The sequence below is a fragment of the Pogona vitticeps genome, chromosome 5 (assembly GCF_051106095.1).
Source record: "Pogona vitticeps strain Pit_001003342236 chromosome 5, PviZW2.1, whole genome shotgun sequence".
In the NCBI taxonomy this organism is placed as follows: Eukaryota; Metazoa; Chordata; class Lepidosauria; order Squamata; family Agamidae; genus Pogona; species Pogona vitticeps.
Window position 1 is genome coordinate 104,596,424 of NC_135787.1, and position 15,901 is coordinate 104,612,324.

Genomic DNA, 15,901 nt, shown 5'->3' on the forward strand with positions numbered 1-15,901 from the left:
GAATTATTAGTTTGGATTTAGAAGCAAGCGTTGAGTGGTGGCAGTGGTGAAGAAAGTAGCATCAGAAATCTCTCCTCCCACTGCCCCTATTTATGGTTAAGGAAAGCCTGTATGCTTACACTCATGTTCCCCTTTACTGAAAAAAAGGTAGTACAATTCCTATGCCCAGCAGTATCTGGAACCTGGCAAAGATGAGAAAGTTAGTGGGGAAACGGTGACTGATTAAGTTAATTATTAATTAGCTAAAATGCTAATCAAATTGCATTTCCATTGAAAAGGGGATGTTTTAAATATTTCATTAATCTCTAATTCATATTTACATTACTACACCAAAAACCTTACCAGAATGAAGGAGAAATATCCCACCTATAATTTTTCTTTTCCTCCTCATCAGGCCCCTGATTTGAGATTTAGAAGTGCATGGAGTTTTGAGATGCCCATTCTTACCCAACCAAGCAGCCATGGACCTAATTCTCTTCCTAAGCCATGAAGCTTACTGGGTAACCTTGGGCCTGTCACACTCTGAGCCTGACCTACCTCATAGGGCTGTTGTTAGAATAAAATGGGGAAGAGCAAAGCTGTGTACACAGCCTCAGATTTGTGGGAGGAAAGATGGGATATAAATATAATAAAAGAATAATTTAAACAGACGGTAACATATTCCTATAAAATACATCTCAGAATAGTCATCTCAACTCTGGTTAAAAAAACTAAAAATGTTGTACATGTAGAATTGAACTTCAGTAGTTAATGGTGTTTGGATTGAATGTGCATTTAAGACAAAACAAGTTTCATGAAGTAGAGAAACATGTAGAAATTATGTTTCTAAGTCATTCCTTTTTCTTTTCTTTTCTTTTTGTCTTTACTTTCCATAGATTCCACCTTTTTCTGTAGCTTTGTGAAAATCTGCCAGAGTTTATACATACAAAGAAATTTCATATGGATCTTTTAAAAAAATTAGAAATAGGCTGGAAGAAGGGAGGAACAGTTACAGAGAAACTGCTAACCCTTACAGTAATTAATTGTACTGGAACTAAACTTTAGGAAGTGGTTTACACATTGTGACCTAAACATTGTAATTCCTCATCCCTGAAATATTAAGAATATTTGCTTTTTCTTAATATCTCAGTGCTAGAGAATTACAACGTTTAGGTCACAAGACAATGGCAAAGGAGGTGATAATGGATATCACCACCTTTCCTTCTATTTCACCTTCTCTTGCTTTCTGTTCTTTTTCCATCTTGTTCTCCATCTTGCCTTCTTTTCTTCTCTGTATTTTTCACATATACTTACTTCTGGCTTCTCCACCAGCTCAGATCCACTCTTTTCTTTAGTCAGATTCCCATGCAGTCCCTAAAAGACAGCAAGAACTGATTTGACAGCATTTCATCTTCACATCCTCTTTTCATACATGAGCAGTTGCTTGCCTCTTTCACTGTTAATTGCTGCTAATGTTAATACTGCAGATAACAAGCTGATGTTAACTTGGAATTATTGTAACAATGAAAAGACTTATACCTTGATACCCTGATGAATTTTGATATAATTGGAAATTGTTTTCTGATTTCATTCTGGAATTAACCCTAAATAAGATAAATGCCATCTGTGATGAACATAGGCTTCTGATTTTTTTCTCCTAGAGGTCTATAATTTCTATAGGATTTGTAGAAAATTGTTCAGGCATTAGACTCCCCAGCCTGACAGCATGACAGGAAAACTGGGTGGATTGACAGGTGAGTGCAGGGTCAGAGATTAGGACAGTTATTGGAGGAGTGAGGTAAGAATACGCTAAGAATATGCTTCCAAGGAACTCTGTTGCAACTGGCTGCTTTCCAGAGTCAAAGGGAGAAGGGGGAGAGAGTATGAAAGAGTGGTCAAGTGTTCGGTGTGTGTCAGATAGCTAGGATTATGTATGAGAGAGAGGGATTGGGATTATGAATTTAGTTAGAGTAATAGGATTTTGAAGTTTGTTAGGCTAAGACTTAGAGTATGACTTATTTATCTCCTGAGAAATCTATACGTGGGACAGGAAGCAACAGTTAGAACTGGATATGGAAAAACTGATTGGTTCAAAAGGAGTATGACAAGGCTGTTTATTGTCTCCCTGCATATTTAACTTATATGCAGAACACGTTGTGCAAAAGGCTGGATTGGATGAATCCCAAACCGGAATTAAGATTGCTGGAAGAAATATCAACAACCTCAGATATGCAGATGATACCACTCTGATGGCAGAAAGTGAGGAGGAATTAAAGAACCTGAGGGTGAAAGAGGCGAGCACAAAAAATGGTCTGAAGCTCAACATCAAAACAAAACAAAACAAAACAAAAAAACTAAGATCATGGCCACTGGTCCCATCACTTCCTGGCAAATAGAAGGGGAAGATATGGAGGCAGTGACAGATTTTACTTTCTTGGGCTCCATGATCACTGCAGATGGTGACAGCAGTCACAAAATTAAAAGACGTCTGCTTCTTGGGAGGAAAGCGATGACAAACCTCAATAGCATCTTAAAAAGCAGAGACATCACCTTGCCAACAATGGTCTGCATAGTCAAAGCTATCGTTTTTCCAGTAGTGATGTATGGAAGTGAGAGCTGGACCATAAAGAAGGCTGACCGCCGAAAAATTGATGCTTTTGAATTGTGGTGCTGGAAGAGACTCTTGAGAGTCCCCTGGACTGCAAGGAGCACAAACCTATCCATTCTGAAGGAAATCAACCCTAAGTGCTCACTGGAAAAACAGATCCTGAAGCTGAGGCTCCAATACTTTGGCAATCTCATGAGAAGAGAAGACTCCTTGGAAAAGACCCTGATGTTGGGAAAGTGTGAGGGCAAGAGGAGAAGGGGATGACAGAGGATGAGATGGTTGGACAGTGTCATCGAAGTGACCAACATGAATTTGACCGAACTCTGGGAAGCAGTGGAAGACAGGAGGGCCTGGCATGCTCTGGTCCATGGGGTCACAAAGAGTCGGACACGACTGAATGACTAAACAATAAAAAAGGCTCTTTGTTCTGCCAGCTTCAGCTGAATCATGCAGTTGTTCATTAACATATTATTGCATATTTACCATACTGGTCATCTCAGAAGTATAAGAGAACCATATTGCTTTGAATCCTCTATCTCTTTAAAACTAGCTTTCAGAATATTGATTCTTCAGAGTTCCAGGGCAGTTGAACCAGACAATTGTTAGTAAAAGTCAGACCCTGTAGTGAGAAGGTAAGTCCTAATTCGAGCCAAAGGACCAGCTCCAAATGTGCCGAAAAGAATCCCATCATTGCCTCTGACTTGGAGTTGCAGGACTAGCCAGATGGATAAAAGAGAACATGAGCTCAAAGAACACACCAGTGGCCTTTATACTGTTAAAAAAAAGTTGTCCTGGGATGCATCTGACATGAAGTCTGACAAACATGTTTGTGCCTCCTTGACATGATCAAGCCCTACATCCGATATGGCAAGCCTTTGACCTAACAGATGTCTTGGATTTCAACCACCATCAGCCCCATGTAGGGAAGCCAAGTGAATAAGGGATTCCAGGAGCTGAAATCACAGGAGGACCCCCATATTTCCCACCTCTGTCCTATGTCAAATCAGAGTGAGGGTGATCTATCTGTCTCTCCCTCTGTCTCCCTCTCTTTCCTTCTTTCCTGACCTATGGCAGCAGCTGCGTTAGCTGAGTGTGGCACTGGGTTTTGATTGTGTCCTGAGGAAAAAGAGGGCTGGAGAGCTTGTGAAAATAACTTTTTGAGAACAATCTACTTTCAAGGGAGTTTATAATAGACAACACTAACAGGAAACATTCAATAAGGAAGTTTCCCCTAATTTTGGTTTGACGCTTCAGTGCATATTTGGGTCAATAAAACACCATTATTAACTAAAGAGTGATGTCCTGCTGTGAATCATGGTTGCTTTTAACAAGTCCATTACATGGTGTGTGAATAGTCCTTTAATGATGAAAAAAGTAGCTTATAAATGAGACTAAATAAACAAGGATTTTTCCGCACAGATGTGATGTGGCTAGTTGCCTTTGCAGGTGCAACATGCCCAGTTTCCAAGAAGAAGTAAAAACTCAATATGGAAATGCCCTTACTTCTGGTTACTAGTAAACACTCCCATTAGATGCATGGGCAAGAGATAGGAATTCATATACAGTTATGGTGATTCATTCTTGGGCTGCTCTTTGTTCTGGTTGCTTTTGAAATGGACAAAGGCTTCGCAAAAGCAAAGGTAGCCAAAGGAAAAAGAGCAACCTCTTTATCCTTTGCCTACCTTTGCTTTTGCGAAGACTCTGAGCTAGCTCCAGCACTATTTATTACTTCGATAGTGGCACAGCAAGGATTGTGTAGCAAGTATTTAATTCCTTGTTGGACTTTAGTACCATCCTTGTGTAGTCTCTGTCCAGTACTTTTAAAAAGCTTAGTACATTTATGTACATGTGCTCAGTTTTAGCCCTTCAAACCTATGAGTCTCCCCACCCCTCCCTCTATTGTCACTAATCTCCTAGTCTCAATTGAGCAAATGTAGGCTCTTATGGGTAGGAATGAATGTTTTTATGTGTGTTGTCTGGTGCACTGTTGACATACACCTAGAGCGAAAGGGGGTCTCCTTCCCCATGATTTAATCCCGTGCCATTGCGGCACATCTGTAATTACCAGAACTGCCAGACATGTATCTTTCCTATCTAATTATTACCCAGTGTGGAAGATACCTATAATTAATTGCAAATCCAGAGTTCATCTTGCTCACTTATTAAATGTTTTGTTAAAGCTATGAATGAAGCAATATGTTTGCTTTAAATTATGTCCTCTATATTTTGAGGGCTTTTCCCCCACATGCTTTTTTTTTTGTCGTTTCCAGAGGCATTTTCTAATGTTCCTTCAAATTTATTCTACTGTCAATGAAGTCTTTCTTTCTCTCTCTCTCTCTCTCTCTCTCTCTCTCTCTCTCTCTCTCTCTCTCTCTCTCTCTCTCTCTCTCTCTTTTTTTTTTTTGGCTATTCCATCTTGGTAATCCTCTCTTTAAATTAATTGTTTTAAATTGAAATTTGTAATTTTATGATTTTATATATTTTTATACTGTTTTGTTTTATTTTGTAAGCCGCCCCGAGTAGACATGGTCTAGAGGGGCGGGGTAAAAATCAAATAAATAAATAAATAAATACTGGAGCAGGAGATAGATGCTGGCCTTGTCTTCAAACTGTAATGCAATTTTCAGTGATTTCTGTGTGGTCCCCTCCCCCACTCCCCCTGTATGTTCCATCTAGAGTGAGAGAGAACGTAGTGAATTTGCTTGCCGGGACCTGTCCATCCAAGAGGTCTTTGCCCGTGTGCAGGAGGTTGTGGGGGCTCGCTTCCAAGCCATTGAACAAGAATTTAAAAAGGCAGATTGTGCAAAAGAAAAAGTGGTCTCGAAAGAGGTCTTTAGAGATATCTGCAACCGACGTTTTTTTCTTCTGACTGATGAGCAGGTAAGAAAACCACACGAGGTGTCTTATTTCTGAGATTGTATTGTTGCACTGTTGAATAAACCTCACCAGGTTGAAGGATTGTCAGCTGAGTTACCTGGTTACACCTAATACTAAAGGTAAGTGATCATTCAGTTGCCATGACATCCACTGGTCTTTCCTTAGTCAACCTCCTTCCTGTATCTGCTGTAGAAAATAGGACATATAATTCCAATAAAAAGTAGAGGTGGGATAAGCCAAAGGAGAGGCAGGATTAAGACATCAGAAGAGTTCTGCAGCCAGAGTATACAGTGGTGCCTCGCACAACGAGTGCCTCACACAACGATAAATTCACACAACGATGGCTTTTCCTGAAAAATTTGCCGCCTCACACAACGATGTTTCCTATGGGGAATTTTCGCACAACAATGTCCCTTTTCGCTCCTGTAAAAGTGCCTTAAACTGTTTGAAAAGTGTTTTAAATGCTTGCTTTCGTTAGCCCAGCTCGTGAAACATATGCAAACTTAATTTGGTGTTGTTCTGAGGCGTCCTTAATTTTTGGTGATTTTTTGTTTTCTCCATTGAAAGCCATTGGACGGACCGTCCAATGGCTTTCAATGGAGAAAACAAAAAAATCACCAAAAATTAAGGACGCCTCAGAACAACACCAAATTAAGTTTGCGTATGTTTCACGAGCTGGGCTATCGATGCCAAGCATTTAAAACAGGTTTCAAACAGTTCAAGGCATTTTTACAGGAGCGAAAAGGGACATCGGAAAGAGCTTCAAAAGCAGGGAAACGGAGATCAAAGAGCCCTTTCCGATGTCCCTTTTCGCTCCTGTAAAAGTGCCTTAAGCTGTTTGAAAAGTGTTTTAAATGCTTGCAAACGTTAGCCTACCTCCTGAAACATATGCAAACTTAATTTGGTGTTGTTCTGAGGCGTCCTTAATTTTTGGTGATTTTTTGTTTTTTCTCTCATTGAACTCTATTGAACTGTCCGTCCAATGCATTTCAATGAGAGAAAAAACAAAAAATCACCAAAAATTAACGAAGACTCAGAACAACACCAAATTAAGTTTGCATACGTTTCAGGAGGTGGGCTAACGATTGCAAGCATTTAAAACACTTTTCAAACAGTTTAAGGCACTTTTACAGGAGCGAAAAGGGACTTCGCAAACCCATTCAAATGCATTGAGTCGGCTTCAATGCATTTCAATTGGGGAACCGCATTTCCCTCAACGATGTTTCCTATGGGGATTTTCGCTTAAGGACGGCAATCCGTTCCAATTGGAACGGATTAACCGGTTTTCAATGCATTCCTATGGGAAATGGTGTTTCACAGAACGATGTTTCACTGAACGTTGTGTTTTTTTGGAACCAATTAACATCATTGTGTGAGGCACCACTGTAGGTCCATCTCAGTCAGCACTTTGTTCACACAATAGGCAGCCAGATACCTATGGGAAGTCCACCAGCAAAGCATGAGTGCAACTACATATTTCTGTCCATACTTTCTACCAACCGATGATGGGAGGCTTCCTGCTTCTGATGTTGAGAATGATACATAGTCAATATAGCCATAAGGACTAGTAGCCATTGACATTCTCCAGGTTGCACATGAGGGTGTGTTTTTATTTTTACATATTCAAGAATTGTTTCCCAAATGTTTGATAGTAAAGGCACATTTTTCTGCATACTTAAAGTGGGAGATGCATTCCACATTTATGTCAAAGAGATACTTGCTTTTTGCTTATGTTAAAGTAAGTACAGTAAAATGTATCCTCAGAGGTTATTATGTCCTATTAAGTTAGAATCACCTTATAGCAATTCCTTTTCAGATTACCATTTTCAGAATACCACTGGGTATGCTAGCTGAGTTTTCTTTTCTCTGAATGAAAGGATGAATAAATGATATAATCACACCTAACGCGTACCATAACAGTATACAGTAGTGTTATCTGTGGCACTCTAGATAACCTCAGTACAGAGTTTAGAAATTGTTACATCACACTTGAACTCATGGAAAGATCTCCCCTATTGCAGTTGGTCCTTAAATATACTGTTCTGTTTGTTCAGTCGTGAAGTACAGCCTCTTACAGAGTACAACTGGAACTGGAATCAATAAAACTTACATTAATTGTGATTGACTTCAATTCCAGTGCTTTGAAAGAGGGCTTTTTTACAGCCACCTTTTGTTGGATCATGGATCACATTTTCTGCCTCACCTTCCACGCTAAACTGTTGATGTTATACACATCTCCCAAGGTGACAGGCTTCAACTGTTCATTAAAAATAATCTGAGCTAACCCAGTGCACAATGCTCTTATGATATTTAATTGATGCTTGTAAAACATTTTGAGATCTTGTGATGTGGTGCAAAGTGTATTTTGTTTTGTATAATTTATAATATGGCAGCAGCTTGGCCAATGGGGGAAAGTTGAAAGGAAATTCAAAATGTAGTTCTGGCCTTTGATGTTTAAATGCAACTTGCCACATGCAAATCAAAGCCTTAGATGTGATGTGCTTTCTTCAAGGTCTAATAGTATGGTTTGTCAGGAAGTGTTCTGTTGTGTGTGTTTTTCAAGAAAATATGAAAGATTACTCCTTGTCTCTTTGAAATCTAGAGCAAACATCCCATTCCTTTGTATGTGTGTATGTATGTATGTGTATAGATCTATATCTCAGAAATAAAATCTATTAATAGCAGCATTTAATTTTCATTCATGCATAACTGTAATCCTAAACCAACAGCCTCATCCTAGGAGCATCTGCGTAGATAAAACCTCTGCAAGGTCAGGTGCCAGCACAAAAGGACAACCTGGTTCCTTGTTGGTTCAGTTACAGCTTTCTTTTACCCTATATATGATATATTGTAGTGTATAAAGCTATTATCTCAGGGGAGGGAGGAAATAAAACAAAGATAGAAAGATCAGCAGGGTGATTTAGATGGCCCAGTTCCTGGATTCCTAGGACCACTGGGAGATCTTCTACCTGCACACTATCCTGTACCCAGAATTGGGAAAATGGTAGTTTTCTATTGAAAGCATCACCAGCAGCCAATCAAAGAGCACCACAGGCATTCAACTCAACATATGTGTTCTTATCTCAGGGTGTTATAGGTATTAAGACACTACAGTGGTGCCTTGCTTAACGATTACCTCATTAAACGACGAAACCGCTTGACAATGTTCTAATAGGAAAAATTTGCTTCACTATGATCGGTTCCTTGCTTCGGGAACCGATATTTTGCTAGATGATGATTTTCAAACAGCTGATCGGCGGCTCTAAGTGCCACCCGCTGTGTAAAATGGCTCCCCGCTGTGCTTTAGGATGGATTCCTCGTTATACAGGCACCGGAAAATGGCCCCCCTATGGAGGATCTTCGCTTTACGATGAGGTATTTAGCCCATTGGAACACATTGAAGGGTTTTCAATGCGTTTCAAAGGGGTTTTTTAAATTCGCTTGATGGTGATTTTGTTTAATAGCAAGTCTTTCAGCTTGTGGATAAATAAAACCATGAATACTGAACCGGCAGATACAGGGGGCCCTACTGTTCTCACCTGTATGTCTATGGAAGAATAGCCTGTGGTGCTGAGAATATTAAGAATATTTAATTTTTCACTGTGCCAGTTGTCTAGCATAGTGGAGTTATCAATGTAATATTTCCTTAAAATATTACCTCTCTTATTTTTTTAAAAAAAATTTCTAGCCAACATAACTGCAAGCAGCCAGAGCAATCATTGACCATAGTTTTCATTTGTCAGGGCAATGATGCTTCAGGATGCTCCATACCTTTATTATCTTCCTCATGGGTTTGACAGATCAGGGCAAATTATGCAGAATAGATAAAATATAAAATGAATTATTCAAAATGAGAGAGAAAAATCATGCCAACTTGTTCAGTTTGCATGGCTTGTATACCTTACTAATTTGGGGGTGGGTGGGTGTCCAGAGTCTAGATTATCCATTGTACATTTTTAAACAATTTCAGCAATAGGGTACACATAGTTCATGCTAATGTCACTATTATAACCCAGGGTCTACATGCTGTTTCATTTTGTGGAAACACAATAAAAATGGTTTGTGTTAAATTGAAGAAAATCTGCATAGCCAGTGAATGTACAAGAACAAGAGTTGCCATTCAGAGGAAGTCTCTGTGATTTGCATATGGCCGTCATTTTTCAGTAAGGCATCTACTTGGTGTGAAGCAAGTTACTTATTCGAATTTCTGCCTGGATTGCTGAGATGCCCATGACAACTTCATATCTAGCATATCCACCTTTACCTAAATTGTGACAGAACAAAAAAAAAAGTAGGCTCAAGTGTACCTTCATTTTTTGATATGTATACCCTCACCTCATTTGAAAGTAAGCTACAGGTATCTTTCTCCCATGGTGGTTCTAGCAGTCTCTGCAATTTGTTTTGTAGTTTTATTGGGCTTTTCATACCTACCATTCTCAGCATCTGTGATAACACGCCTCAGTGCCATGGCTTAAGCTTGGAATATATGATGATGACTCTGACCAGACAGATCCAGAGTGCACTTCCTCCATCATGTTGTCAGGACAGTCCCATTCATCAGGTATTTCAGGAAGCACTCCATCAAAGAGAAATGTTTCCAAATAAAATTGAGCCCTGTCTTGAGCACATTTCTTGAAGAAATGAAATCTTGATCTGTGTGTCACATGTCTTACCTCATTTCACATATGCTGAAACATGGCCCTCTTCTTATGTAGTTTGAGAATCTCTGGAACACAGTGCCACTTGATGCTAATGGGAAATTGAAATACCCTGGGTTTTTGAGGATGTTCGGCTCTGAAGGACGAGAAGTGCCAGAATTGCCTGCTGCAAACTGTCCAGATGGCCCCAGCAAACCTACAACACCAGCCGAGCCTGCTTCAAAGCTGTCTTCACGGCCCAAAACAGCCTCTCCATCGTCTCTCCAAAAAGTACGTGTTTTGTGCCCAACACCTTTCCTATATCATGAAATGGGAAATTTAACCCCACGTCCTTCGTTTTTGATTATTTGTCTCTCACTCTTCCTGTAAGTATCCAGAACTGATTTGCCCATTCTTGGTCGAATACACAGTATCCAGACTGACCATTTATGACATACCAAGCTATGAGTGGCCTACCAGGCCCTTAATGAACTGCCCTGATTTATTTGTTTGTTTGTTTGTTTGTTTGTTTGTTTTTGCCTGTTTAGGATTTCATAAAAAGAGGGGCTTGCCCAGATGGTGCCAGTGAAGTGTTCTTTGGCTGTTAAAAAACAACAACTAAAAGCCATGAGAAAGGAAGTATTTTGTAATAATTTGAGGATAGTGGAGGTTTGAACCTGCCCCAACTATTTTCACAAGTCACGACACAGCCTGGCACCCTGTGGGTTTATATAATGGTAAAAAAGAGAAAGCAATCTTAATTTCCATGTTTACATTTGTAACACAATTTCTGGTTTAATTGCCATTGATCAGGTAGAAAGCAAACTACAGTGGTGTCTCGACTTACGACCATCCCGACATACAACCATTTCGAGTTGCAACCAGCTCCGGCTGCAAGATTTTGCTTCTACTTGCAGCCGGAGGTTCAAGTTGTGAACAAAAAAGAGGCAAGGGGAAAAGGTGGGGAATTAAAATGTAGGTACTAACTGTTGGTCAGCGAAGAGCTTCTTTGTAGTTCTTTCGCCCCAATGGTTAGAGTGTGCGTTTTTGTGATTTTTATTTTTCAGCCACATGGCATTCTGATGGGGCTGGCTGTGTGTGTGTGTGTGGGGGGGGGGGTGTTTGTGATTTTTTTTTCAGCCCCGTCGCTTTCCAATGGGGCTTACTCTGTTTGTTTGTTTGTTAGTTATTGTTTTTGATTATTTTTTTCGGCTGGAACGGATTAATGGGGTTTCAATGCATTTCTATGGGAAATGGTGCTTGAACTTATATTTCGAGTTATGCCCATCTTCTGGAACGATTATGGCCGTAAATCAAGGCACCACTGTATTGTGATTCTTAAGAAGTCTTAACCACATTTGGAATGAAGTGGCACTGGATCTTGTGAACTAGGAATTGTTTTTGAAGGTATGTATCCTCTGAGTGCGACAGAGAATGAGATGGTTGGACAGTGTCATCGAAGCGGCCAACATGAATTTAACCCAACTCCGGGAGGCAGTGGAAGACAGGAGGGCCTGGCATGCTCTGGTCCATGGGGTCACGAAGAGTCGGACACGACTAAATGACTAAACAACAACATCCTCAGAGTGACACTGGAGAGGTGTAGGAGGTAAATTGATCAGTACCTAAGAGGATCTGTAAATAGTGTGGCCAACCCTATCTGACTTCCATTCAGATCTATAATATTCCTAGAAAAAGGGATGGGGGAAGAAATAACCATTGTAGCCACCATTCAGAACTAGATAACAGAGTGTGTGCTAAAATCTACTCCAGGTTGGTCTGGTAGCATAATTTACTTCCAGGAAGTTGAATTCCACCCCTGAAGTCTCTTGGCAATCACAAGGTTGGTTTAGACAGTTGTGGGAAAAGGTGGCTGGTTAAAGGCTGATGCTGGCATACAGGCCTACCAGCAAGATAAGAGACATAGAAAAGAGAGGTCAGACTTTGCTCCAGAAAAGTTGTCAGTGTGGATCAAGCCCATTACCTTTCCAAATGTTGTTCCCTGACAAAATTCACTATTCTAAAGCAAAGGGAAACTTTAAATAAGAATCCTCTGCCCACTACCAGAACTGGCCACTAGGGGGTGCCAGGGATTGCACTATCTATTTTCAACAACAAGAATTCGTAGCATGGTCTCTGGCTCTCTCTAGGAGCCAATCTGGTAAAACTGTATACGTTTTTAAAAATCTGAATTTTTTTCTTTTAACATTTTGAGACCACAGATAAGTGAAACCACAAATAGTGACCGTGTGGACATGGAGGTCCTAATGTATATTAAAATGTTTCTCCCTCCTTAGGTGCAAGTGGGTTAATCATAGAATAAGGCAGTTGGGCCATCGGGTCCAGGCCCCTGCTCAATGCAGGAATACAAATCAAAGCAGATCTGACAGGTAGTTGTCCAATTCCCTCTTGAACGTCTCTAGCATTGGAGCACTCACCAGCTCTTGATATAATTGGTTCCATTGTCATACTGCTCTAACAGTTAAACTTTTCCTGATACTCAGCTTAAATCTGGCTTCCTATAGCTTGAGCCTGTTATTATGTGTCCTGCACTCTGGGTTGATTGAGAACAGATCCTGTCTCTCCTTTGTATAACTACCTTTCATGTATTTGAAAACTGCTTTCATATCTCCCCCCAGTCTTCTTTTCTCATGGCTAAACACGCCCAGTTCTTTCAGTCTTTCCTGAGAGGGCTTGATTTCCAGTCCCCTGACCATCCTTGTTGCCCTCCTTTGAATTTGCTCCAATTTGGTTAAAAGTGGTCTCCCTTTTTTTAGACCCCAGCAGGCAGCAGACCGCATACAGCAACAGTTCCAAACCCACCTCTTCTGAACTGTAAACCCATTGAAAGCAAAATCCGAAAGGTGGTCCAACACTGTTGGAGAGAAATACTGAAGGAATGCAGAGAGAAAGATGTTGACCGCCAGGGAGAAATCCCCGTGGAAGACTTTTTAGGTTGGTTATTGTCTTAAGTCTTTGTTGCAGATAGTAAAGAAGATGCTACCCCACTCCCTTGAGAGGACTAGAGTCCTCCCCCAGCATTCCCAGACTAGTTATTATATGAGGCACTCCAATTGGCAAGAGGTTTTAGTTTGTGTTATACACATGCCATGGTAATCTGCATTTTAATCATAGTTTTCGAAGTTGTAGCTGTGTTATTCTGTGCAAGCATTTCAAGAAGAAACAAACAAAAGAAAAGAAAAAGAAAAAAAGATGTGCCGTCTTAAAGACAAACTGCTATATTATAATGTAAGTTTTCATGGAACATGTCTCCATCAGATATAAGAGTTAGAATACAGAGACTACGTGGTAAATCATTCGTGCAAGTCTCTGAGATAAGAGAACAGCGGTGTTTCACACCTAATAATAATTTAAGACCCCTGTTTGGTATTCAGTTCTTCTGAAACCTGGTTCTGCAAACAGCAACAATGATTAACAGATTAACAGGATTGTTATCTACTGTTATTTTCCTTCCCAACTAACCAGGCCCACATTTTCAGAACAAGGCTCAAAGATTAAGTCTGTCATTCTGTACATTACCACATATCGTTTCTCTGTTGTTCCCTTCTTGAGACTGCTTCGAGCAGATAAATAACACAATAATTTCTCAGAGCTCACACATTAGTTCACATGATTGGAATATCAAGAAGACACTCTGTGTGAATGAGTAGCTGCAGATGAAACACCACAGGTAAATGCTTGTGTCTCCTCATCTCACCTCAAACATGTGTCAGCGGAGTTGCTTCAAACACCTGTCTGCCAGTTGTCTAGCCCAGTGGAGAGTGATTAGGGAAAGTGTGTTCATGTGTGAAACAGTATTGTGGTTGATTAATACTGTTATATTCATGGAGCTGTACTAATGAACCCTAGTTATGTCAGTCTTGGGCTATTCAGCAGTTTAAGATATATTGCCACCTTAGTGTGCATTCGAGGAGTGCTCATTTGTAATGTCTTCTACTCCAGGGCTCATCAAACCCTGGTCTGTGGCCTGGTGCCAATCTGTGGGTTTTCTGGAACTGGGCTGTGGATACGGATCTCCACCTCCCCGCAAGCCCGCAAGAGGTGTGTCACGCTCGCACGGGGGTGACCCTGCTCCCCCCGCGCATGGAACTCGCTCCCCCAAGCTGGTCCGCAGCCCCAAAAAGGTTGGGAACCGCTGTTCTACTTGATACACCTATGTTCATTTTTCAGCTATAATAGAGAAGTTTCGTTTGAATTTAAGCAATGAAGAGTTGAAGCAACTTATAACAAAATATGATTTTAAGAGTGTCGGCAAATTTGCGTACTGCAACTTCCTTCAGAGCTGTGTGCTGCTGTTTAAACAACAAGAATTGTCTCCTCTGCAAAGGGTTGTAATTCAAAATCCACGAGTGCAGGTAAACATCACCAGTATGAAAGGAGAGAACTTGGATACAGCATGAGAGATTATCTGGAGATGTTTTTCAAGGCAGAAGGATGTGTGAAAAGGATCTTTATGATCTAGTCCTGCTAGTGAATTAACCCTGCAGCTTTTTCCTCTTAACAATCCTATGTAGGCTATTCATGTGCTTCAGTGTATTGTGAGAGGCACTTTCTTATTTTTTGCACATCTCATATTTTCATGGTTTTATCTTTTCTTTGGGCAACCATGTGTATTCCAAGACCACCATATTTATTTATGAGAAAAACATGATATTTTCCCTTCTTTTTTTAAATTGTCAAATTGACAGCCTTAATTGTATACAGAAACATTTCACAGACATCCTTGTTCTTTTTGATTATCTTGACGGTATCTGAATTTCTTGATAGCTTCATGAAGGAATGCATACAGGTTGTCACCTCTAAGACCCTCAACTACTCCTAGCTTAAGTTTGTGGAGTAGTGGGCAGCCCTGCTAACATCATACATTCTCTAGACCAAATCCTTGAATGTCCATCAGTTGGCACAGATGTCTGTACTAAGAAAACCTACATATGTGCCAAAGTGCAGATTTCTATGGGTGGGTACAGTGAACAGCTGACACGGGGTGGGGGTGGGATTAACAGCATGGTCCCACTGTCACCATCTCCATGCACTGAGTAGGGCTTCCTTGTGTATTAATCAGTAACAATATATTTCCCCCACATTTGTCAGAACCCTCCTGGGCCACAATCACCAACCTTTTTCAATGCAATGATGAGGATTCAACCCCAGATCCTGCATTGCTGGAGACCAATGAGACGGACATTCAAGTTTTATGATGAAAGTGGGACTGGACTCCTAAGTGTTCAAGATTTCAGACAGGTAACTGACTTTTAAACTGCTTTTATTGCTTTAGCAATACTTAGTGCCAGGGTCATTCAAATAACTCCTGCTCTCATATGAACTCTTCCCTATAACTCTGCTAATCAGATAATTAGAGAGAGCAGAAGCTTTTCAATGGTAGCCCCTCAAGAGACATCTAATGAGTTGCTTCTTTTCTGATATTTTTTAGGAGTCACATGAATATTTCTACTTCATAAACCTTCAGTGAGGTGATTAATATCTGATTGTTAGCTTGACATTTAGACATGTGCTTTTATTTTACTATTTACAAAATTTTGCCCTGCCTTTCTCCTAAGAAAAGATCCAAGGTGGCTTAAATTGTTAAAACAAAATATTAAAGATAAAAACAATGAAACATTAAAATATTCAATGAATTAGTAACATATTAAGAATGTTAGGTAAAGCATGAATTACTAAAACAAATTCACAAGCAACGAAGTGCAGATCACCTCATTTTAAAACCTCTCCTAGATAGTCTGTCACTAAGGAAAAGCCTGCCTGAAGACAAAGGTCTTTG

The 15,901-nt window shown here is 40.2% G+C and overlaps 1 protein-coding gene across 3 annotated transcripts in view; it reads left to right on the forward strand.

Annotated features, from left to right (window-relative positions):
- Positions 1-15,901, forward strand: part of EFCAB6 (EF-hand calcium binding domain 6) — a 170,245-nt gene that overhangs the window by 151,714 nt on the left and 2,630 nt on the right. For all 3 annotated transcript variants that reach the window (XM_073000833.2, XM_078394209.1, XM_078394210.1), the window contains 5 exons: positions 5,264-5,467; positions 10,180-10,392; positions 12,879-13,056; positions 14,293-14,477; positions 15,214-15,363. In XM_073000833.2, the coding sequence (XP_072856934.2) occupies positions 5,264-5,467; positions 10,180-10,392; positions 12,879-13,056; positions 14,293-14,477; positions 15,214-15,363 (930 nt within the window). The remainder of the gene's footprint in view (positions 1-5,263; positions 5,468-10,179; positions 10,393-12,878; positions 13,057-14,292; positions 14,478-15,213; positions 15,364-15,901) is intronic.